The following is a 24,815-nucleotide window of genomic DNA, read 5'->3' as shown; positions in this document are numbered from 1 at the left end:
TGATCTAAGTGAAACATATTGAGAGCTTTAGTTTTGAGTAGTTTCTAAAGCTAATAAGAAAAGTTGTTCTTATAACTCTTTGTGTTTCTAAGAGATCTGAATTGGTATCAGAGCGGTTTGACGAAAATCTGCAAGAAGACCAAAATACCCTTCAAGTAGGAATGGGACCCTTCAAGGTGGAAAGGGAGGTTCGGCAGAGATTAGTCAGAAGATCCTGGAATTATGGGAAGAACTTCCTCAATGTCGGTCTACAAATATCCCAATATCGCTGCAATCGCTATCGTTAGGACAAAACACAATCTTGTAACCGCCAAGAGCATCATTTATTTTCTTGATATGGAATAAACCACTCGACCGTTTAGGACCAGCCGCTATGAACAATGGATCAATGACGCCAGCCTTCGGGGGAGGGACATACCAATAGGTTGACTGACCACATATCGTGGTTGGGACGTCCATCTGGATGTTGAGGCTCGTTGATTCGGGAGCAAACGCAACTTGAATCATCCAGTTTGAGAATTTTATAGGAATGCCCCTGTTAACCTCTGAATATTCCTGTCCGATGTAGAGGGGACACCAATTGCCACCACGGGAGGTGAGACTCAGGCCGCCACCTCCAGGGCCAGAAATGCGGGGGAGGACGTAGTAACTGCCATCGAATATGATATCACCATCAGTGTCGAGAACTGGTTTGAGGGCGTTTACGGTTGCGGCCAAAGCAGCGGTCAAGGCAAGAAGGAAGTAAAACCTATGATTCATACTTTTTTAAGTTTACGTAGTTGATTAGAAATGAATGTTACTGAATGAAGAAAATGTGAGTTCATGTGATTGGTATTTATACACGAATGTGTATACATGCACATACACCTTTGTATACACTACGATTAGGTTTTGAGTTATTAAATTTAACATCGGAGATTTGAGAAGATGCCTATCTTGTTTTTACTCCACGCACCTTCCACGCTTCTTAATTTAATTTATGTTTTTGCTACAAACGCTTCTTTAATTTCTTTTTTTTTTGAACACAAACTATTATAAAACCTTCCAACCAAAACTAGTTGGGGAGAGAGTGCAGTACAGATTTGGCTAAGGTATCAGCCCTACAGTTCAAGGAGCGAGGAATGAAACTAAAGGAAATACAAGAGAAGCGAAAAGATAGAGTCTCGATGTCCCGAATGATTCCGTAGAGCTCAATCGAGTGGCACTTCGAGGATACGGCAGCAATGAGCGCCTGGCAGTCTGACTTAATGCAGATTGTGAGAAATCCAGCTTCTGCAGCGTGGATGAGAGCGGACCGGATAGCAAGGGCTTCCGCCATCAGGGCCGATGAGATAAACTTGAAAGTGCAGGACCCTTGTAGTAAAGTGTCTCCTTCAGTGTTGGCGATGTACCATCCGCAGCCGGCTCTGTTTGTCGACGATATCCAAGCAGCATCAGTGAAGCACGAGAGCTCGGTGGGAGTTTATGTATGTTCACTACAGCTCTGGTTTCTTATAGAGTTTTAGCCTGGTCTTGGACGGTTGGTTAACGCATAAGTTTATGTATGTTCACTACAGCTCTGGTTTTATAATTTTTTTATTTAAACGTTCTGAAAGGAAAAAAGAATATTTAAACGCTCCTCTTAGTTCTGCAACTTCTGTAGTTTTATTTTAGCAAAAAAAAAAAAAAAAAACTTCTGTAGTTTTATCGGTTCAATCTGGTTTGGTTCGAAATTGAGCACCCTGGTCAAACGTTTGGTTCGATAGTTTCCACACGTGTGTTTTGGTTCTTGTGATATGAGCACAAGTCTTTAGACGATAAGGATAACAACAAGGTTAATTTTTAAAGAGGAAAGATACCAAAGCATATGCTTATAGCATAGAAGTAATTTTTAGCCTCGTGTTATCATAGACTCGCCTCGTGTGATTATTTATATGAGGAAATTGTTTAAGAGAGAAGCTCTTACTAATCAGAATTAAACACAATAAAATCTCTATAATATATTTATTCCACTTTTCAAGCACCAATCGCTAACTGGTTTTGTCTTTCTATTCTATTAAAATATAATCCTATTTTATCGACTATTTTTTTGGACTACGAAAAAGTTATAACAGTCCAAATAAAATAAATCCATAATTCTTTTTTTTTAATTAATGTTAATTTTTTTTTTTAAATCTTTGTACAGTGTCTGTAACTTGAGCTGAAAGTTTTGCTTAAAGCTTAGAAAAAAAACTAACAATTCACTTCTCATCTCACCGAAAACCATGTTTTTATGGCTTTGACATACTGTTGATCTCCCATCATCCTCATGCTCGAGATCCTATTCCTGACCACCTTATCAATACGTTTGGTCAGACAAGCAGGATTGTTTGGGTTCTCGCTGTGCCTTCTTCCGTTTCTCTCATTCCCGACTGTTGACAAAGTGTTGGAAAACATATCTGAGAAGAAACAAGTGCAGCTTGCTTCGTGTTTGGTCTGATAAAAGTTGAACGTCCTCCTCCCACACATTTGTGTAATGCGATAACATTAAATCCACGATTCATTATCATATAATACTTTTTAAATATAACTAAAATCAGTATGTTTTTATTAAACCAAATATTTCTAATTTTACATAAACAATGGACGCAAGATTTCTTATTTTTTACATAAACAATGAATGAACGATTCCTCTTACACAACTAAGAATATATCAAATATATATTGAAGATTAGCTTTAATAACATAGTTACAATATCAAATTCGCTTACATATGATTTTTATGAATCGGTTCATATCTTCATGTGAAAGAGAAAATTTTATGTCCAATGTTTTTACTTGGTTCACATAAAGATTAGAATCAATTCAAATTTCTTTACAATTTTGTAGAACATTAAAAAAACTTTCACATATTTAGACTAGTGACTATGTGGTTTATTTGGGGTTTATGTGGGACCTCTGCGTTAGCGAATTGTATATATATATTATATTTATATAAGATATTTTAGTTTTGAGTTTAACTATAAATTATTTTGATGAATTATCAAACTTTGATATACAAAAAAAAAATTAAATAAATTTGTGGATTTTTGTTAACATTATTACTTACTGTAACGTAGTTAGACTAATTTATATCGATTTAAACTGATTTAGAATTGTTTAAACCGATTGTGAGTTATATATATATATATATATATATATATATATGATTTTCAGAAAATTATTTCGGCTATAACCAATTCGCCGTATAGGCGTCGCCTATACAATTTTAAGAACCATAATAACACATGATTTAAAGCATAAAAGGAATAAAGATACAAAGCATATGCTTATACAAAGCATAGTGTTATGGGTTGGAAATGTTTTAACGTAACTCCCATAATCTTTCAACATATAGAGTGTGACTGTATAGTCTTTTTAGAATAAATATTTTGGAGTAAAACAATTCCACTCCAAGTTTAGCTGAAATGTTACTAATCAGATTGACTATTATAATTTTACTTTTACTCTGTCAACTATTGATAAAGCAGAAAAAACAGTCTAAGTGTTACTTTTGAATTGACAAGAAAAATACAATTAACGCTACCTTTTGTTTTTTTTATTTCATTTTTCCTTCTTTTAATATTTACTCTGTTTTTCACCATTATATTTACTCTGCATTGCTCCAAAATTTTCCAATCTTAACCATAGTAAAGATAAGAGAGACAGAAAAAGGGGGAAGCATGAAAAACTGTCATGAGTCTCATGACGTATGTCATATTTTGAGTGGTTAAATATGTTTATACTTAAAATTTAATTCTGTTATTTATAAAAAACGATGTTCTAAATTTTTATTATCAAACACAAATAGAACTCTATCATATGGATTCCACTTTGCAAGCACCAATCGATAATTGTTTTTTTTTGTCCTTTTCTATTGTGGATCAACTTTACTAATAGAATGGGTCTGGCTTCACGAGTTCAATGTATTTAAGGGTTATTTAGCTATCTAACCCTGTTAACCAACTTACAATTTTAACGCCTTCCAAATTGTATTAAAAAGTAGCTTTTGATTATACTTGTATCAAAACCTAAATTTTGTTATTTCACGAAATGTATAAATGACCTAAGAATACAAAGCAAATAGATGGTAGAGACGATGAATACTGACTGACTTACGAGGAGAAGCTTAAAAGAGGAATGTAATCGAGATAGTCTATTGTAGGAAGTTTTGTTGCGAAAGAAAACATCCTATAAAAATGACATTAATTTAAAATATAAAGGTAATAGAGTTAGTATCTTTTTCAAACACTTTAAGAAGATATAATATTAGCCTTATTAAGAAATCGTGATAAAATATATTAAACAATAAATGTGATAAAAAATTAAAAATAAAATACAAGAGAAAATATTATTAAAACACATAAGAGAAAACATCCTATGAAAATGACATTAATTTAAAATATGAAGGTAATAGAGTTAGTATCTTCTTCAAACACTTTAAGAGGTCATAATTTTCATCTTATTAGGAAATCGTGATAAAATATATTAAAAAAATAAATGTGATAAAATATTAAAAATAAAATACAAGAGAAAATGTTGTCAAAAAAATACAAGAGAAAACATCCTATGAAAACGACATTAATTTAAAAATTTGAAGGTAATGGAGTTAGTTTCTTCTTCAAACACTTTAGGAGAACATAATATTTAGTTTGAAATTGAATGAGGAGGAAACAGTAGTAGTCTAGTGGTAAAAATATACTATCATGTTGGTCATATAATGTTTTTCCCTTCACTGGTGTTGGAAATGAACTAAACCGAAAATATTATTTGAACTGCATCACGATAAATCCATTTCGATCAAGTGAAAAATATGTTATAGGAAAATAAGATAAATCATTATTTTTATTGCAAAATATATTATAGAAAAAAAGATAAATCATTATTTTGTCTGAATTTGATATTTGATAGATATTAAAAATTGCCTCCTTTTTCTCTTAATAATACATGTCCATAATCTTGAAAATAAATAAATGTGATAAAATATTAAAAATAAAATACAAGAGAAAATGTTGTAAAAAAAAAATAAGAGAAAACATCCTATGAAAATGACATTAACTAAAAAATATGAAAGTAATAGAGTTAATATCTTCCTCAAACACTTTATGAGGACATAATATTAGTCTTATTAGGAAATCGTGATAAAATATAATAAAATATTAAAAATAAAATACAAGAGAAAATGTTGTCAAGAAAAAATACAAGAGAAAACATCCTATGAAAACGACATTAATTTAAAAATTTGAAGGTAATAGAGTTAGTTTCTTCTTCAAACACTTTAGGAGGACATAATATTTAGTTTGAATTTGAATGAGGAGGAAACAGTAGTAGTCTAGTGGTAAAAATATACTATCATATTGGTCATATAATGTTTTTCTTTCACTCGTGTTGAAACTAAACTAAACAAAAAAATATTATTTGAACTGAATCACGATAAATACATTTCGATCAAATGAAAAATATGTTATAGAAAAACAAGATAAATCATGATTTTGTCTGAATTCGATATTTGATAGATATCAGAAATCGCCTCATTTTTCTCTCAAAAATACATGTACAACCCCCCCCCCCCCCTCCCCCCCCCCCCCCCCCCCCCCCCCATAATCCATTTCAATCAAATGCAAAATATGTTATAGAAAAACAAAGATAAATCATTATTTTATCCGAATTCGACATTTGATAGATATTAAAAATAGCCTCCTTTTTTTCTTAATAATACATGTCCACAATTTTAAAAATAAATGATGCCCCCCGCCTAACAAACAAATAGCAAATGGGCCTAAAGAAGCGAGCTTAGCGCAAGTGAGATGATTGACTAGACAAAGATGACCATTTTTTGTCGCATCACACGGTTCGACACATGGGCTATGAATGTTGAACGCGTTCCGTAGCGGAACGAAGCGGTCCGCAATGCTGTGTTACCATTCATATGCATTTTGTTTTCTTGGATAATGAGCAAAGTAAAATAATAAACAAAACAAAATATTACTTTATAGTCTTGTCAAGGCAGAACGCACGGTGTGGTCAATACGTATGTATAAGGTGTGGTTAGGCTATACTGTAGGTGGTTTAAATATTTTTTGTTTTTATATTAAAAATGTTCATGAAACCAATTTTCTCTATACTCTCATGTGTTATGTATCATTGTATTTCTAAAGAAAACTAATATCAACTTTACAAAATATGAATGCTACTGCGTACATTTCTCTGTTATTTACATTAGACTTAGATATTTTATCCGAACTCAAAAACCTGCACCGAGACCGATTCAAAAATATATGTTCAGTTTAAATAATATTTTATTATTTTAAACCTAAATGTAGTTAATATTTATATATATATATATAAACTATATTATATGAATTCAAGTTTCTATTCGGTTCTCGGTTTGGTTTTGGTTTTTCAGTTTTAGAAATATATGATCAACTAGTATAATTGATAAGATCCATACCCAGACCAAACTTCGTTTTTTGGTTTGGTTTGATTTTGTTTCAGATAAATGTGCCAATGACTAATTGTAATTTTGAGATTTGAAATACAATATTTTAGATGAAAAAATATGTGGATATGATTTGTACAGTTTTTCAGATATATAAAGATTTTTATAAATTAAATAACAGTTGTTTATACAAGTATCACTGGTATAGTGGTATCTAAATTTATAATTTATTATAAATTAATAGAATATTTTGGATATTTTAATTTAATTTTGTTTAAAGACAACTAGCACAATAATAATTCTTAAACATAAAATAATTGCCTATAAATCTCATTTATAGCATATTAAATTATATATATGAGATATATAAAATAATTTTTAAAAGAAAATTTATATTTTAATAATTATACTAGTATTAGTTTGTAAAATATAAATATATCATATGTATCCCGCAGTTGTACTATTTATGGTATATGTCACCATTCATACTTTGTTTTGAACCACTTTTTTAGACGAACCGCAGTTGTTCCGCATCATGCGTTTCTCTTATACAAACCGCAGCTAAACCGCACCGCATTATCCAATCCGCTTGTCCCGCACCGTTTAAACCGCTGTTACCACTCGGAGCCATGGTTTTATACATATATATTATTTTATTTTAGTTTTTTTGAACAACACATATATTATATAACCATCTATATATCATTATTTTACTATAGGCCCTTGAGTGTTAATAGCGGGAAGAGAAGAACGCATAGGAATATATATATTCCCATTCAATCACTCTTGTCTTTGACCGCACTCATTGTAGAAAAGCCATTGATATAGTGTAGTTAGAAAGTTATCCTATTATAAATTAGACTAAATTAGCTAAATATACTAACAAATGTGGGATATCATTGAATGGGAGGAAAATGGTAATGTTGGGGGGGGGGGGTGAATTGGAAGAATATAGGGTATGGAGTGTAAATAGGGGAAAAGTGGTGTGTAGGGAGTAAAAATTCTCTATAATTTAATTATTAAAATGTAAAAAAGAACAAAATACAACAACTACTTTTATCTATAGGACATACATAGAGTAAATTTTAAATGTGTATTATTTAGTTAATAAAATTAATTATACTAAAAATATTTTATTTTTAAACTATAATACATATTATAATTTATTTAGTTTTGTTTAATCGACAATTGGTTGTCTTTACGTTAAAAATATGTTATATTACTTTAAAATTAAGTAATAAAGATTCAATAGTAAAATTTCGATATTGATTTAGTTTTTTTTTTAATTTTAAAATAACAAATTCAAATTAATTTTGTTTAAAGACAACTAGCGTAATTGTAATTTTTAAAAGTAAAATAAAACACTGGCTTAAAATCTCAATAATAGCATATTAAATTTCATAATTCAGATATATAAAATATTTCAAAATAATACATTTTTAAAAGTATATTAATATCACTGAGTTTTATTTGTTAAATATAAGTATATAATATGTATCCTACAATTATATTATTCATTATATGTGTCACTAATCATATTTTATTTTGAACTGCTTATTTTAAAGAACTACATTTGGTTTGTAGTCTGCGTTTTTATAATACAAACCACAATTAAATCATACTGCAGAATTCTATCAGTTTGTTCCACAACGCTCAGTCCGCTATTACCATTTGGAGCCATAGTACAACTATCAAGAGTGTTGACGACAATGCGAGTCGGAGTAGTGTAATGAGGAAAGGAGAAATCATATGATACATGACTTTATCTAAACCAACCACCTATTAAAAGAAAAATGGACATCTCTCCTTATTAATTTCTTATAGATAGGTTTATTTAGGTTATTTCATTCCTTTTAATTCAAACAACAATTCTCTCAAAATTATAGCTTAATATATATCTTTAATTTTATGTAATATTTTCTGGACGAATTTATTTACATAAAGAAATATAAAATATATATATTATTTTTATACATATATTATCTTCTAAAATTATGCTTAAAGAATATATATATATATATATATTTATTTAATTTATATATTTGTTTTTCTAGAATATTTTTATAATGAATTTACAAATTATAATCAATAAATATTTTTACAAAATAAAATGTTCTACATGATTTTTTGTTCTTATATATATATATATTTATTAAATGAATGTATTTTTATTTTTAATCGGCTTTTATATTTTAGGTTTTCATATATATCGACATCCATCAAAAATAATTATAAAAATCGAAATACGGTTTTAAATTAATTATTTTTTAATAAATTATGAAAATTTCAATACGGTAAAAAATTGGATAATCAATAAGTTTTTTTATTTATTCTCAATAAATGTATTATAACATATGCATGTACTTTATTTTTATTTAATTAAATTTGTATTTTTGTTTTGGATATATAAAATCAGTTATTTTTACATTTTTAACCTTCAGTTAAATATATTAATTCATTAAAATAGTTTTATTACTTAGATATACATTTGTTTTGCATATTTTGATCTGCATTTGTTCTACTTGATCTACATTATCTATTTGATCTTCATTTTGATCTTCGTCACGAAGCCTAAAATGCCCTTTCACATAACAAACACACATAAACTGCTCTACCATAGTTCTTCGCGGATAAGCCCAATCCAACTTTTTTTTTACATCGAAAGCTCTATACTTTTATTAAGATGATTCCAACCAAGTGGTGTCTAGCATACTTTGATAAAAAAATTATAACCTCTCTCTTTTTTTGTTTAATTTTATACAAAAGAAATTAAAAAATCACATCAAGCATATAATAAAAAAATTATATTTTTCTTATATGTTATATTTTGAATTTTTAAAAATGACTATAGATTAGTAAAAATGGTAAAAGTCCCACATTATAAATTTTGTGATCAATGGTTTAACCTTTTTTTTGTTCAAGCAAGATTCAAATGATCATATATCATAGGGATGGGCGTACGGATACACATTCGGGTTCAATATAAAGGTATAGAACCTGTTCGGATATTTCTACACTTCGAGTCGGGTTCGGGTATTTTATGTTTGGGTTCAGATATTTTGGGTCGGTTTCGGATATTTAAATTTTGAAGAAAAAATAAATAAATTTTTCATTGTTTAAGTTTTTTGTATTTAAAATAGATTTTAACTTAATTGTTTTTTTTTTAATTTTTAAAAGATTAAACTAGTAATAGGTTTGAAGATAAAACTTTAAAAATAAAAAGACACTAATTTAGTTATTTTTTGGAAATTTTAGATGCAACTTTTGTTAATGCAGGAAACAAGAACTTGATATGTATTTTAAGTAAGTAGCAAATAATTTTGTCCATAATTATATGTATATTATCTAATTTTGAACAATAAAAATTATTAATATAAATATTTTGAATAAGATGAGAGAAATAAACTAGAAATATAGAGTTAAGTATATGTTTGGTTATCTTTGGATATCCATTCGGGTCGGATATTACTCGTTCGGATTGAGATATTACCTGAACTGGTGAAATAAGTAATTTGTTTTGTTGTTCTAATTAAATGATTTTTAGACCGAGCTCGTGGATATATACTAGACAAACATTTATATTTCGAGTTTGCACTTATATTCTATAGAAACTTGATATATTAGATTTGAACACTAACATATTAATATAGTTTGTTAGTGGTTTTTTTCAAAATTTTGATTCTTAGATGTCTATTTTTTTTAAATTGATACTTATATAATTTACTGAATTTATAAAAAAAGATAAAAGGAAACTTAACTCATATCAATGAAACAAAGACGAGGACGAAAGCACAATTCTATAGAGGTAGAAAATGAAATCACTTATGGAGAGTCAATAGTAAACAAATACAAAAAAAAAACTAATTCTCTTTTGTCATTATACAATCGATGTTTTCTATTTGATTTTGGTGATTTGTGTCGGCCGCAAAACTTAATTTTTTTTGTGCATATGAAGTCTTTAAAATAATTAAAATAATATGTAATACGGTAACTCTTCAGCAACAATGATATATTTAAGATACCAATATTTGTATTCATCATTTTATAATCAATAAAAATTGTAGTGTTGCAAAATGTTAAATTTATTTTATAAACAAACATTATTATAAAAACTCATTCCGCGTATACGCGCGGATTATCATCTAGTTTATATTTATAAGGGTCAAAAACTTAAATTACGACTTTTTTTTTTGAATTATACAGAGGTATCCTGACCCCACAGAAGTGATCCAGACTAGTCACGTGTTGCCACATGTCGGTCCTATGTCTCTGGCGATGCCGAAATGTTAATTCCCCAGTGGCCGGGATTCGAATCCAGGTGGCGGTACTCACAGTTGTAAGCCCGTTACCACTAGAGCTAGAAGCCCCGGTTTTAAATTACAACTTTAAACAGTAGATAAAAATATATTCTAAATTAATATATTAGATTTTCAGAATTTTAAATGTATATAATGATAAATAGTTCATTTTCATATTTAAATATAGTATAAATAAGTTAAAATATAGTTTCAAATTTTTACAAAAAAATTGTTTTAAAAGTTCAATACAGTATTAAAATATTTTTTGTTGCTTCTGAGACATCTCATAAGAAACTGATCTTTAATATGGATTGAGTAATTGTCAAAAACGCATCCTTTATATAAAGAGCGACACTATTGAAGTTAGAGTTTCTCTGGTATAATTATGTTGAAAAAAATAAGCTACAGAAGAGATTACTTCATTCAATTGCATAACAAAAGAACATTTATTAAAAGACCAAAAAAAACTCAAGAGTAATCAATTTTTTAAACACTTGTTCCGTTTTTGAATATTTACTCTACAGTTTCTCAACAAGAACATTGATATTTCACGAGACCCTTAAACAAAAATAAACCATTAGTATTTGACATCAAACATAAAAATTACTGGAAAATAAAAAACTTATTAAATGGCTTTTGTAGAAGGCTCACTCACCACAGAAATAAAAAAGAGAGTAAATTTTAGTTGTAACGTACTCGTGATCTCCAAAATCACATTTGATCCATATTTTAGTTAATTATCTTCTAAAAGAAAACATATAGAATCAGAAGAATGTCAGCATATTCGATACAAACAAATGAAACTTTAAAACAATTAACTATTTTCATTTGTAATGTGACTTGGATTTTGGTGTTACCTCCTATATATTAATTGATAAGTCAATTTAATGATTTATGCTGTCTTGTCATTCATAAAAGAACTCTTGAATTAATTATTATAATTTGATTGGTCGATATTTTTTTTATTTTTTATTTATTTAATTAAAGTTAAAAAAAACTATTCATAGAATTATCTAATCTAATCTATGTTTCGAAACATACAATTAAACATCTTAAATATAGATGAATTAAAATAATTTGTTTAGATAAATAATTAAATATCAAGATTACATTATATAAATTGATAAGTTACACATAAATACATATGATACTATAGAAACAATTATAAAAACGGTTTTTTATTATATTTATATTAGTAGTGAATAAAATAAGTCATAGATTTTAGAAGACTAATTAATCTAAACTTAATAATATTAATTAAATTCACTCATTCAATATATATAGTATAAAAATGTGTCAAATGAATGCAAAATAGTCAAATATGTAATTATAAAAATTTCCAATCATTTTCCCATGACAATGTGATATCATATAGGTGTTATCACTTTTAGAAATGATTAAAATATTTTTATATTTTGAAACATAAAAATTATATGGTAAGTTATTTAAATGTATATTAATCAAGAAAAAATTATTTAATTCATCTATTAATATTTTTTTTGTCAGAATTTATCTATTAATATAAACAGATGAATTAACATTTTTATATGGTAAGTCATTTAAAATTATATTATTTGGTAATTCATTTAATTTATTATATGGTAAGTCATTTAATTATATTAATCAAAGTATTTTTTTCACAAGATTTTTCTAGAGTTAATACTCTATTAATATAATTCATATAGCTTGGATTATAATAAAAATAAACATGCTTATTTTTAATAGAAAAAGCAGACATAAATAAAAGAACAAGACGAAAGAATAATAAAATATGTTTGTTGTGTTATTGGTATTTTTATAAGTATTTAATTTTTGTTTGTTTGTCGAGGTACGTGTACTTTTTTGTGTTACTATAAATGTGAACTAATTCTTTTTATGCATTTTAAAATTTTAAGATAAATTTAGTAAAGAAATTCAATAAAACTTTCCATCTCTACACTTGTCAAAGTAAAAGATGGAAATTATAATATAAATTAAAAGTAAGAAAAAATTATTTAAAAATTAATGTACGATAATAAAAATTTAACAAAATTTATACAAATAAAAACAATTTATTTCATATAATATTGGATCTCACATTAATATTAAGTATATATGTACGCCTAAAATAACGACATTTGGTTATTTAAAAATTGAAATATTATTTTTCTTATTAAATAATCAGATTTAATTTATTATAGGTATGTTTTAATTTAATTTAAAATAAATTAAAACAATAATTTTAAAAGATATGTAAACTATGATTAGTTTTAATTAAAAACATTTGGTTGAATGAGTTAGTGTTTGATAAAATAGTGTGATGATGAAAGTTAATTTAAGAAAGAATTTGTTTACTTAACCCATTTGAGTTTTATGTTAAACACTAAATTAAAAAAAAAAATGAGTGAGAAAATGTAATTTGGAATAAATTATGAGAAAAATTGCTTAAACTACTATTTTCCTAATACATGTTTTTTTATAGAAATAAATTTAATGGTTATATATTATTATATAAAATAATTATATTTGTACGTAAGAAATTATTATAACTTTTATGTTTTTAAATCCCACACAAAACTCTTTACAAAAGATTTTTCATGATAAATACATCCGATCATCGTATTGGTCATATTGGAGTTACATAAAAAACAAACTCTTTTTTTTTTCTCTTGAGAGCTAGAGTATTTTCGGTTTTTCATGTGTTAAACTAAAATATAAAATAATTCTACAACCAATTATTTGAATTAATTATAATATTCTTTTCTGTAAGAGAGAAGATTTTTAATGACTAAAAATTTATGTTTTTGAACTATTTTAAATCTCACATATCTTCTAAAATATGTATTGAAATTTTTTATTATCCAAATATTTGAAATTAAAAATTATAATTTCTAATTATTATTCGAAAATTATAACAGCGTAAAGATAATATATATTTTTATATAATATAACCACCCGTAAAATTGCGGACAACCACCTAGTAATGACGTAATCATGCATACTTTTATAAAAAAAAACTTTTGTCTATAAACATACAAAGAAATTTATGTATAATTAATATCGCAATCCTCTTTTTAATTAATTATAGCTAGATTACAAGTTGTTTTAGTTAAAAGAAACATATGGAATCAGAAGATCATCAGCATATTCGATCAAACAAATGTAATCCAAAAAACAATTTACCTTTTCATTTTGCAATGCGACTTGGATTTTGATGTTGAAATGGCGTAATCATGTCTACATATATAAAAACTTATTTTATCTATAAATATATACGTTTATGTATGCAATCCTCCTTTTATGGCGAACCCTTAAAAACATTTATGTACGCAATCCTCTTTTTTAATTATAGCTAGATTACAATTTGTTTTAATTAAATTATTTATTTATTAGAAACCAAAAGAAATATATATAATCAGAAAAGTCTTCGGTTTCATATTTGGTTTTAAAAAGGAGTATAATATAATCTTGAACAAAAAAGAAAATAAAAAAAGGAGTATAATATTATTTAATAAATAAAAGGTATCAGAGAGTGAGTGAAACAGAGAGAGAAAGAGAAGAAGCGTTTCGTCCTCTTCGTTTCTTCTTCTGCTTCCATTAATCATACTCAGAAAGCTTTTTTATAATAAAGAACTCAGAAAGCGTTTCGTCCTTTTTTTTTTAGCTCAGAAAGCTTTATTCATCTTTTTACTTCAGTTTCTCTTGAGACTTGTTTTCACCTAGTTAGAACAAAATTCGAGTTTTCTCATTTTTTGTAGAGCCTCTGATATTGAATATTTCGATATTTCGATAAACCCATAATCAGTTTCGTTCATTGGTGTTTTTTGATTTTTTTTTAAAAGAGAAGAATCTTGAAATTGGGATATATTGAAGGTATTAAAAGGAAAGACAGTAATTTTGAGAAATATAAAGCTACCATATTTGTATTAATGAGAGAAGACCAGAACCATAAATATTAAATTTCCGAACTTTTGTGTGGACTGGATTAGGGATGAAGATCTGACATCAGAAATAGATTGAGACAAGAAGAAGAGCGATAATGTGGTGGTGGTGTTCTTCACGAAAAGGTCGTTCTAATCTGGAGAGGTTTCTCTTAGGATTCACTCCTAAACCTCCTTCTTTCTCTCTTCCTCTGGTAATCTTCTTTCTCGCTTTTTTTTTTTCTTAGAAAAAATCTCTCTCTCTCTCTCTCTCTCTCTCTCTCTCTCTCTCTCTCTCTCTCTCTCTCTCTCTCTCTCTCTCTCTCTCTCTCTCTCTCTCTCTCTCTCTCTCTCTCTCTCTCTCTCTCTCTCTCTCTCTTAATTCACAATTATATCATTATAATAACCATTTGAACTGGCTTTCTCCTCTTCAAAACTCGTCTATAATCAACAGATTTCCAAAAGGTCTTAATTTTAAACTAATGTTGATGTATCAGACAACAACCTAGATTTGTAATATTTTAATGATTTTGTGTGAATTTTTTCAGTTGGAATTTTGGCTATAAGGACAATAATTGCATGGTCCATACATAGTCCATCACGGAAAAATAACTATGAAAAAGATGTTCTTTTTAATGGTCGCATCATTCTTGGATTATGTATAACCACGTGGAAACATGAGAAAGAATTTGTTTTACTGAAATAAACATTAATCCAATAGCTAAAGTGCTGAGATTTGGTGTGAATCTTCTTGATGATCCTTTGAATCTGAATCTGTCGTATTCAGTAATCATGGTTTATGTTTGTGATTATGGACTAAGAAGAGCTTTATTGCTCGATACATGTTAATCGTTAATTATATACATTAACTAATGAAATACTAAGACCATGTTGGTGTTAAAAAGTAAAGATCATGTTGCTAGAGAGTTGCTTGAAACGATATGAATAGCTTGATCACATTGCATTATCAGCTAAACGAGCAATTCATGTTCTACTTGCAAAGCTGTGTGAGTGATCTTTACTATTTTGTGGCAGCAACAGGGGAAAGAAGAGACTGAGTATTTCAGGCTTGGTGATCTTTGGGACTGTTATGATGAGCTAAGTGCTTATGGCTTTGGATCACAGGTTGATTTAAACAATGGTGAAACGGTTATACAGTATTATGTCCCATATCTATCAGCTATCCAAATCCAAACTACCAAACCAGCTATGATGTCCAGGTTAAGTGATGAGGCTTGATTTCATTAACAATCAGTTGTCTTTGTTGTTTTGACAATGAAAGTGTTTAGGACAGGTCTTTAGATGGTTGATGTGTTTGGTTTCTTGGTTTATGTAATGACTGCTTTTATTTGGTGTTGCAGGAACCAAAATGAGGTGGTTGAATCTGAGAGTAGTGAGTGTTGGAGCGATAGTGAGAGCGAGAAGTTATTGTCAAGCTCAGTGAGCAATGATTCGAGTAGAACATGGGATGATGTCTCCGATGATTCTGTTTATGATCCGGATGGCACACCACTACTGCAAGATAGACTTGGTTACATTGACTTTAAGTACATTGAAAGAGATTCTCCTTACAAGCGGGTTCCCTTAACCGACAAGGTTCCCTTCTCTCCATTGTTAATTCTCTTGGTAACCACACTCTCCTCTTAAGGAAGTACATTGATTCTTCTTCAGATAAACGAATTAGCTGAGAAGTATCCTGGATTGTTGACCTTAAGGAGTGTAGATATGTCTCCTTCAAGTTGGATGGCTGTTGCATGGTAAGCAATCAATCATCAGTTAATACAAACCCTTGAACTATGGGACTGATAAGCATGATGGTTTGGTGTATTAGGTATCCGATATATAACATCCCAACCTGCAAGAACGAGAAAGATTTAAAGACAGGCTTCCTAACTTACCATACTTTATCTTCTTCTTTTCAAGGTACGTTTGATCACTTCTTAGTGACGTAAACAACAAGCATCATTTCTGGTTCTTTAACGGTTTCATAAGCTGCAGATAATGTGGTGGTGCGAGATCAAGAAGAGATAGAGTGTTGTGAAGAATCTGTCATGAACAAGAGAATCCCATTGCCTCCATTTGGTTTAGCTACTTACAAAATGCAAGGAGATCTCTGGGGAAAGACAGGGTTTGATCAGGACCGGTTGGTTTATCTTCAAAGTGCTGCTGATTCATGGCTGAAACAGCTGAATGTTGATCACCATGACTTTAACTTCTTCATGAACTCCAGCTTTTAAGAACCTTGAACTGTTCTTTGTTGTTTTAAGCTCCCTCTTTTGTTTTTGTTGTCTGGCTTGTTGTGTTGTTTTAAGTAGCAACCGCCATTGCTGAGTTGTTACTTCTGTTGCAAGCCATGGTAGTTACTAAGAAGAAAACAATTTTTTTTTCCTTTCTTTTTAGGTGTTGAGGCGATAAGAAAACAAAAATAATGATTTCGGACTTGAGTAAGACAATGTAAATGAAGTTCTTTACTCTTCTCTTTATTTTATTTCTGTTTTTTTTTTCCTTAATTGATATGTGAATAGAGGACTCTGTTTTGTACTTTCTGTCTAAGGCCTTGAGTGACAACTGCGGACCAGGCAAAACACACCAGCGGGATTAAATCATGTCACCACTCAGTTAATTGTTTTAGCTATTAGTTATTTCTTTAAAAATTATAATAAATAGCAAGTGGTGGCCTGATACACTGTAGCGGGAAAAGTTTTGTTCTTGAACGCACATAGAAATGAGAACTTACCAATAAGGTGTGGTTTGATACACTGTAGCAAACTAATATATCAAAAACTATTATTTATTGCTAGAGATTAATGAATAATGCAAAGAAAACAAGTGCAACCACTCAATTGATATTTTTGTTATTTCACCTTTTAGAGAACATGGAAATTTGATTCTTATGTAGTTTTATTTAATTATCCAAATTAAATCTACTAATATTTATCTAGTTAGTATAAATTTGAATGATTTAAAATAATAAGTATACAAAATAATAAATATATTTATATTTAACTAAATGTAAATATAATTTTGTATTTATAGTTTGTTGGTAATAAATAAATATATATGTGCATTTATAAAAAATACATATTTTATCAAATAAAAAAATTACATATGCAGATTTTACATAAAGTAATTAAATGTATAGGTATCCTTTATTTTATGCTAGAAGATGCAAAATAACAAGATCCCAAAAAGTTGCTAAATAACAACCGCCACAACTTTATAATAAATATTTTTAAAGCATCATATATACAATTTTGAAAGTCTTTAAATAAAATTTTCAGTTATAAAATTGTAATAATAAATAAAAATAATTATTTTATTTGTGTTAAAAAATATATTTTTTAAAAAATTATAAATATATAATTTATTTAATTTTGGTTAAAGATAATATACACAACTTTGGCAGTCTTTATATATTAAACAAAAAACGTAAATAAAATTTGTAGGGATTAAGATATATAACTTTATGATAAACAAAATATTTATTTAAATAATTTTTTTATCATTAAAATTTTAATTTTAATTTTTATAAAATATAAATAATATTATATGTATCACGCAATAGTTACTATATATGTTATTATCACATACTGTTTTGATCGTGTTTTAGATGAACTGCAGTTGTCCTGTAGTATGCATTTCTCTCGCATAAATTGCACTTAAACCATACCGAAATACCAACATAATTTTTCAGATACATATTTTGCTGAAATAATAGCAGAGACATGATGATTCAACACACAAGAGAAGACTGATTTTCATACCGATGAGGTAACAGATGAATGACAATGACACAATAATAGATAATATTGTGTCATATGTTATGGGAAAATCAATAAAATAGACTTATTTTCTGATTGTAATTTATTTGTACTTTAAAAATATATAAAATATATTTATAATATCAAGTTGAATATTAGTTTATATTTTTAGCACTATTGAGTTTATAAACACCATTCAAGCATTTGTCCCGCACTTTTTATTATTTTGGTCACCATTCACATAATTTTTAAACCGCTTCTTTTAGACGAACCGCACTTGTCCCGCAATATGCGTTTTTCTGACACTAACCGCACTTAAACCGCACCGCACTAACCAATCCGCTCGTCCCGCACTGCCCAACCCGCTGTTACTAAATATATAACACAAATCATTGTCTTTCTTGTATGTCGGTAAGATAGGAAGAAGACAACACACTTTTTGGTAGATTTTATGTGTACTTTTTGTTTGTTCTCTAGATTTTTTATTTATTTAAAGTTGAATGTTGGATGCAGATGTTTTTTCACATTATATGGTTACTTTTGCTTTGTTCTTTCAGTAACTTACGGAAGACGTGACTGAAGAGTCGATATCTTCTGACTCATTCTTTAACGAATGAAGACTTAGGTGCGATAGGAACTTCAAAAGGATTAGGTCAAGTTAAAAGTTGAAACAATCAAAATTTTTGTTCAACGACATTAATAACAGAGAAGCTGCTTGGTTATGCAATAGTGACCATAAATAATCAGTGATGTTTTATTGTTTGAACCGGTGAAAAGTCTTTGTATTCTCTCTTGAAGAAATTTTGTGAAATAAATTGAAATGAATTTGCATTTTTCTATGTACAACTTTAGATTTGAACTAAAAGATCTAATCCAATAACTTGGCATTATATTTGTGGAGTTTTTATATTTAGGGTGTTTGAAATTAATGTATATAGATTTTCATGTACACATACTAACAAAATCTAAACTAAAAACCAATTAAAATATATTAAATTTGATAACCAATCCTAATTTTGTATAAAGGGAACTAAAATTTCAAAACACACAGAAGTTGCAAATAAATTGAGATTAGTAAACAAAATTCCTATTTCACAATTATATTTCATTCTTTTTCAAAAAAAAGTTCCTATTTCACAACTATATATTTAATTTTATTATGATTTTGTCCAATTCTTTTTTTTTCCAAAAATTTCATGACTTTTTGAATAATATCTTGTCATTTAAGATAGTGGTGTTATTATTGAAGCAATAATTCATTTTATTTGCAAAATATTATTTTAAAAATATCCTATTGGTTATTGACCAAAAAAATAATCTTATTAAAATATCTTATTGGTTATTGACCAAAAAAAATAAAAATCCAATGGGTTCTTCTCTCTCTCCCTCTGTTTCCTCTTCATCTCCAAAAGTGACATGAACTACACCGTTACGCGTCTTCTTCTTTTCTTCTTGATTCCTTCGCAAGCAATCTTCTCCGCTTTTCCTCTTCACTAGAGTTGAAATCAATAAACTGGGGATGGTTTCGTTTGCTGGATTCGCCTTCATCACTGGATTTTTGCTGGGGATCCTCACCATCGTAGCTGCGGAAGTTGCTGCCTTTCTGTATCTCCTCAAGCGATTGAATCGGAAGAGAAACCTCCATGAATCGAATAAGACGTGCTCTGATCCTCCCAACTCCATTGATTTCAGTCTCAACAAACAGGTACAACAGCCTCATGAGTTTCCCAAAGTGTTGAGCTTTCTCGTAAAGTTTTGATTTTTATTGTTTAATGTGTGTTTGCTTTGGTGGAGACATTGTGATCAGTTTCTCCATTTCTGAGATGGAGAGTTGTTTGATTTCATTTGTCTCAGGGAGTGATTTGGGTTTTGGAGTCTGATGATAGTTTAAAGGATTGGATGAATGAGAAGTTACCAAAAGAGCAGAATAAGAAGAAGAAGAAAGACCTCTTGGAGGTGCATCCAGTTAGAAAGTCTGCTCATATAAAAGACCACAAGCTCATCTTCTCAAATGGAGATGGCACTCAGAAGATTGTTTCTTTGAAAGGTTGCTCCGTTGAGGCTGTTTCAGGGTCTGAACTCCCAACAAGGAAATGGTACTCAATCTCTTAAACATTGCTAATTCATTCAAGTAACCAGTGTTCTAAAAATTGGTCCAGGCGGCGCTTAACATCTGCCTAATCACCAAAATTGGACCTAAACGAACAATTTTTCTTGTTTTAAAAAAAAAAAATTGATCTAAGAAAATCGGTTTATTTACCCGCATAATCAATAATCTATTTAAAGCGTCTATTTACCGCCTAACGATTTTTTGAACATTTGTTTTCTTAGGGCGAAAAGATATCCTATCAAAGTAGAAAGCAAAACTTCAGACTTGTACAAAGGAAACCGTGTGTTTTACATCTTTCTCGAGACTTCTTGGGAGAAGGAGTCATGGTGTAAAGCTCTCCGTCTTGCTGCTTGCAATGATCAAGAAAGATCTACCTGGCCTACCCAGTTGAAACATGATTTCCAGAACTACATAGCTTCCCTTAATGTTGCATATCCTTCTTTTACGAAACAACCATCATCTGGATTTGATGTTGAGTCATTGGACAACAAGGGGGTTAAAATAGATGCTCCTTCCTCAAAAGTTCGTTTGTTCTGGAAGAAATTCTCAAGAAAGAAAGTGCCGAACCGTGAAGACAAGAAGACTTCATCAGCACGTCATTACCAAGATTCATCCGGTAGCTCTGGAAGAAGCACCCCAGCGAGAAAGGTGCGAGATAACAACATCCCTGAGGAAACTGAAGTGCAAGCTTTCTCACGTTCTTGGAGCCATGTCAGTCATGTCTCTGATGTAGACTCGGAGGACAAGTTTTATACCGATGAAGGAACTTTAGCGTGGAACTTGCTGATCTCTCGGCTGTTTTTTGATGTTAAACTGAACACAGGGATAAAGAATATAGTGCACGAACGTATCCAGGTCTGTTATTAAAATGAAAGATGTTGTTACATCAATTATTGTTTATACAACTCTTTTTTTGGTTTAACAGCGGGTGTTGTCTAACATGAGACTTCCCAGCTACATAGGTTATTTAATCTGCTGTGATGTAAAGATTGGGAATCTCCCGCCTTATATACATGGTGTAAGGGTTCTTCCAGTAGAGATGAATGGTGTGTGGGCGTTTGAACTAGACATTGAATACACTGGTGGTGCGGGTTTAGTAGTTGAGACTCGTGTTGATGCCAGAGCGGAAGATCTGCAGAAAAGGATAGCTGAGGGAAAACTGCAGCCAAGTCCTTCTGGCGATGTTCCCATAGATCTCCTTGAAGGTCTTGAAGAGTTTGAAAAACAATTAAGTGTTCCTGGAGGAACTGTTGAAGTGGAAACTGGAGGAAGCGATAAACCTGGTTAGTGTATTCATTTAATTATTTAGCATGATGCGTAGGTGAATTTATACGGAGTTATATATTTGCAGATGAATCTAAGGGATCAAAAGGAACAAACAATGGATCTAAGTGGAAGTCTATTCTGAAGAACATCGCTGAGCAAGTCTCTCAGGTTAATTCTTTGTGTGAGCCTCCCTTTTTCTTAGTTCTTGTAGTATCTTATAGACCGTCTCTGTTTGTAAACTGCAGGTTCCGATTAATTTGTCAATAGGAGTCTCCTCCCTTAGAGGGACACTGCGCGTACACATGAAGCCGCCTCCATCAGATCAACTATGGCTTAGCTTCACAACCATGCCTGATATTCATTTCGACCTTGTCTCATCTGTTGGTGACCACAAAATCACAAACAGCCATGTTGCTACGTTCTTGATCAACAAGTTTAAGGTAAAGAAAAAAACACTTGCTCCTCCTTTTGTTTCTAAAGGAAAATGAAACAAAATATATAACACAGTATCTCTCATTCTGCAGAACGGGATAAGAGAGGTCATGGTGCTTCCCAACTGCGAAAACGTAACCATTCCATGGATGATAGCTGAAAAGGATGATTGGGTCCAACGCAGTGTTGCGCCATTTATGTGGCTGAATCAAGACTCAGATAGTGATCACGATAGCTTCGAAGCTGCAGAAGTAAAACCTAAAGCCGACAAGCCGGCGAGTCCCAAGAAAGTTGCCAACGTTCACCAGAAACCAAGAACTGATGAAGAGCCTGTGGCTTCTTCACCATCAGCAGCTAACTCCGCAGCTCCTGTAGTAGAAAGTGACAGTTCCTCGGAGGATACAATAGCACGAGGAGGCAATGACGAGGAGACTACTCCGGCTAGTGTCCAGTCATCATCGAGGTCTATCTTTTCAAGTGAAGAGGATGATTTGAAGGGAAAGAAAATTGGAACAAAAGAGAGGATGTCCGGTTTTAGGAAGAAGTTTGAAGAGAAGAAACGTCATGTGGAGGAAAGAAGTAATAGATTGTTGAAAAGATGAGAGGACCTTAACACACAAGGGTTTAGAACAAGAAGATGAAGAAGCCTTTTTATTAGATTAGCCTTATAATACTTATTACTTGTATCCATATATGTTTGATGAAAATATCAAAAGAACTCAACTGTGAAATCTTTCTTTATTCTTATATATTGCAACAAACAAAGAGCAGCATCAAAACAGAGATTCTATGCAAAGTGATTTCATACAGACCAAGAGGAAAGTCCCATCTAGTAATCTTCAGGAGCCAAGGGCTGGTGGTGTGTGTGTTGTGTTGGTGGTTCAGTAGGTATGACCATGTACTCATATATAAGAGCAGCTAAAGCACCACCGATGAATGGACCGACCCAATAGATCCAGTGATCATCCCATCTCCATCCAACCAATGCTGGACCAAAGGCTCTAGCTGGATTCATTGACGCACCAGAGAACGGTCCACCAACCAAGATGTTTGCCCCAACTATGAGTCCAATCGCAAGCGGTCCTATAACACCAAGGCTTCCACGTTTTGGATCGATCATAGTCGAGTAAACAACGTAGACAAGTCCAAACGTTAAAATGATCTCTAACACGAGTCCGTTAACTGCACCAACACCTGATGCTAAACGGAAACCAACTGGTCTCTGCATGAACATACAACAAACTCTTTCATAAATTCTTAAATGGACTTCACATGGATTAGTCTTACCATGCCGTTTGTGGCGAGCCTTAATAATATACAAGCGAGGATGGCTCCAAGAAGCTGAGCTATCCAGTAGTAGATGGCCCGGATCGCAGAGAGTCTGCCTCCAATAAGAGCACCAAAAGTGACTGCTGGGTTTGCATGTCCACCGGAGACATTGGCGGCTGCAGAAACAGCAGCGAAGAGTGCAAAAGCATGAGCTAACGCTACTAATACTAGTCCTCCTGGTGTGTTTGTTCCCGCATGAGCCGCATGGTCCCAATACAACTTATCTGAGGATAAAACAACACAACTGACAAGTCATATCAGCTAACTGCATACAGATAGAATCTATCACAAGGGTGAGTGTACGAACCGAGAGAGAGGATAGAGCCTTCAGCGGCAAAGACGAAGACAAAAGTGGAGAGGAACTCAGCTAACGTGGCTCTAATGGAGTCAGGGTGTGTAGCCTCGTCGGCTCTACCGAAACCGTACGCTCTACGAGCTGATGTTGCCATTATAATCACAAACACACTGAATCAACAAGGATGTGTGATGAACAAAGGTAGAAGTAGAGAGAGAGAGAGAGAGAGAGTTTAAAAGAAGTAAAGGACAGATGTGATACTTGAGTGTCTTGAGATGGACACGTAGCTTTAAAGTGCATGCATGTACTTTACCATGTATGTCATTTTCCTCCGCCTCCTTATCTTCTCTTGGTAAGTTTTTTGGACGGATTCAGACAAAGACAAAGACATAACAAACGTCTTTTCGAGAGAAACAGCGGTTTACATAACGTTTTGTGCAACTTCTATAGAATCTTCATTGGAATCTCAAAACTGTAATCTCCTGTGAACTTGATATCTTGGGTGTGACTTCTTCAATCAGGCATTGTTAGCCCCAGAAGCAGCATCCTCGGCTGCTTTCTTCTTCTTCTTCTTCTCCCTCTTCTTCTTGTTTATAAGAGCGTTCTTGCTCATCTCTCTGTAATGAACGAACAACAGAGCATCCATCAATATAAGGAAGACTGTTTCCAAGATTATGTATGTTTTGCAAGATAGAGCACATACCCTGCTGGGTTTCCTCCAAGCAACTGCAATTTAAATCATCAAACTATCAGAGATATATTGAAAAACGGTAGTTATGAGTATGAACAAGCAAATCACTTTCATGACGTTGATAACTAGTTGTTAGTATCATTGTGATACATAGAAAGGTTCTTTCCCAGTACCTCGGCTTGAATGGCAGCTGCGTGGTTAGCATGTGGAGGTCGATACGATACGCAATTTTGTATAGTGGAGATGGAAGCAACAGCTTTCTTCTGAGCTGATCCTTGTCCTAAGATAATCGTTTTAA

General features: G+C 30.8%; 4 protein-coding genes across 5 annotated transcripts; 2 read left to right on the top strand and 2 right to left on the bottom strand.

Annotated features, from left to right (window-relative positions):
- Nucleotides 1–237: 237 nt before the first annotated feature.
- Nucleotides 238–759, bottom strand: LOC106423557 (kunitz trypsin inhibitor 4-like). Its single transcript, XM_013864331.1, has one exon. It carries the CDS (start codon nt 757–759, stop codon nt 238–240), a length of 522 nt encoding a protein of 173 aa, XP_013719785.1.
- A 13,488-nt stretch (nt 760–14,247) lies between these two features.
- On the top strand, nt 14,248–17,106 carry LOC106413176. 2 transcript variants are annotated; one of them, XM_048757457.1, is made up of 7 exons: nt 14,248–14,586; nt 14,703–14,848; nt 15,675–15,853; nt 15,995–16,229; nt 16,305–16,390; nt 16,465–16,556; nt 16,632–17,106. In XM_048757457.1, exons 2-7 carry the CDS (start codon nt 14,753–14,755, stop codon nt 16,868–16,870), a joined length of 927 nt encoding a protein of 308 aa, XP_048613414.1. In that variant the 5' UTR covers nt 14,248–14,586; nt 14,703–14,752; the 3' UTR covers nt 16,871–17,106. The 2 variants fall into 2 exon arrangements, with proteins under 2 accessions (XP_048613414.1, XP_048613409.1); XM_048757452.1 differs by having other exon boundaries at nt 14,249–14,586; nt 15,669–15,853.
- Nucleotides 17,107–19,749: 2,643 nt separating this feature from the next.
- Nucleotides 19,750–22,967, top strand: LOC106399481. The gene is made up of 7 exons (XM_013839967.3): nt 19,750–20,099; nt 20,249–20,490; nt 20,726–21,359; nt 21,430–21,787; nt 21,856–21,938; nt 22,016–22,210; nt 22,295–22,967. Exons 1-7 carry the CDS (start codon nt 19,914–19,916, stop codon nt 22,802–22,804), a joined length of 2,208 nt encoding a protein of 735 aa, XP_013695421.3. The 5' UTR covers nt 19,750–19,913; the 3' UTR covers nt 22,805–22,967.
- Nucleotides 22,925–24,041, bottom strand: LOC106399493 (aquaporin TIP3-1). The gene is made up of 3 exons (XM_013839976.3): nt 23,839–24,041; nt 23,490–23,755; nt 22,925–23,424 (listed from the first exon to the last, which is right to left on the bottom strand). The coding sequence occupies exons 1-3, from the start codon at nt 23,978–23,980 to the stop codon at nt 23,032–23,034; spliced, it is 801 nt and encodes a 266-aa protein (XP_013695430.1). The 5' UTR covers nt 23,981–24,041; the 3' UTR covers nt 22,925–23,031.
- Between the last annotated feature and the right edge of the window lie 774 nt (nt 24,042–24,815).

The sequence above is a fragment of the Brassica napus genome, chromosome A2 (genome assembly GCF_020379485.1).
Source record: "Brassica napus cultivar Da-Ae chromosome A2, Da-Ae, whole genome shotgun sequence".
Classification (NCBI taxonomy): Eukaryota; Viridiplantae; Streptophyta; class Magnoliopsida; order Brassicales; family Brassicaceae; genus Brassica; species Brassica napus.
Note: the sequence above shows the minus strand (reverse complement) of the source record. Positions and strands in the feature narration are given on the sequence as shown.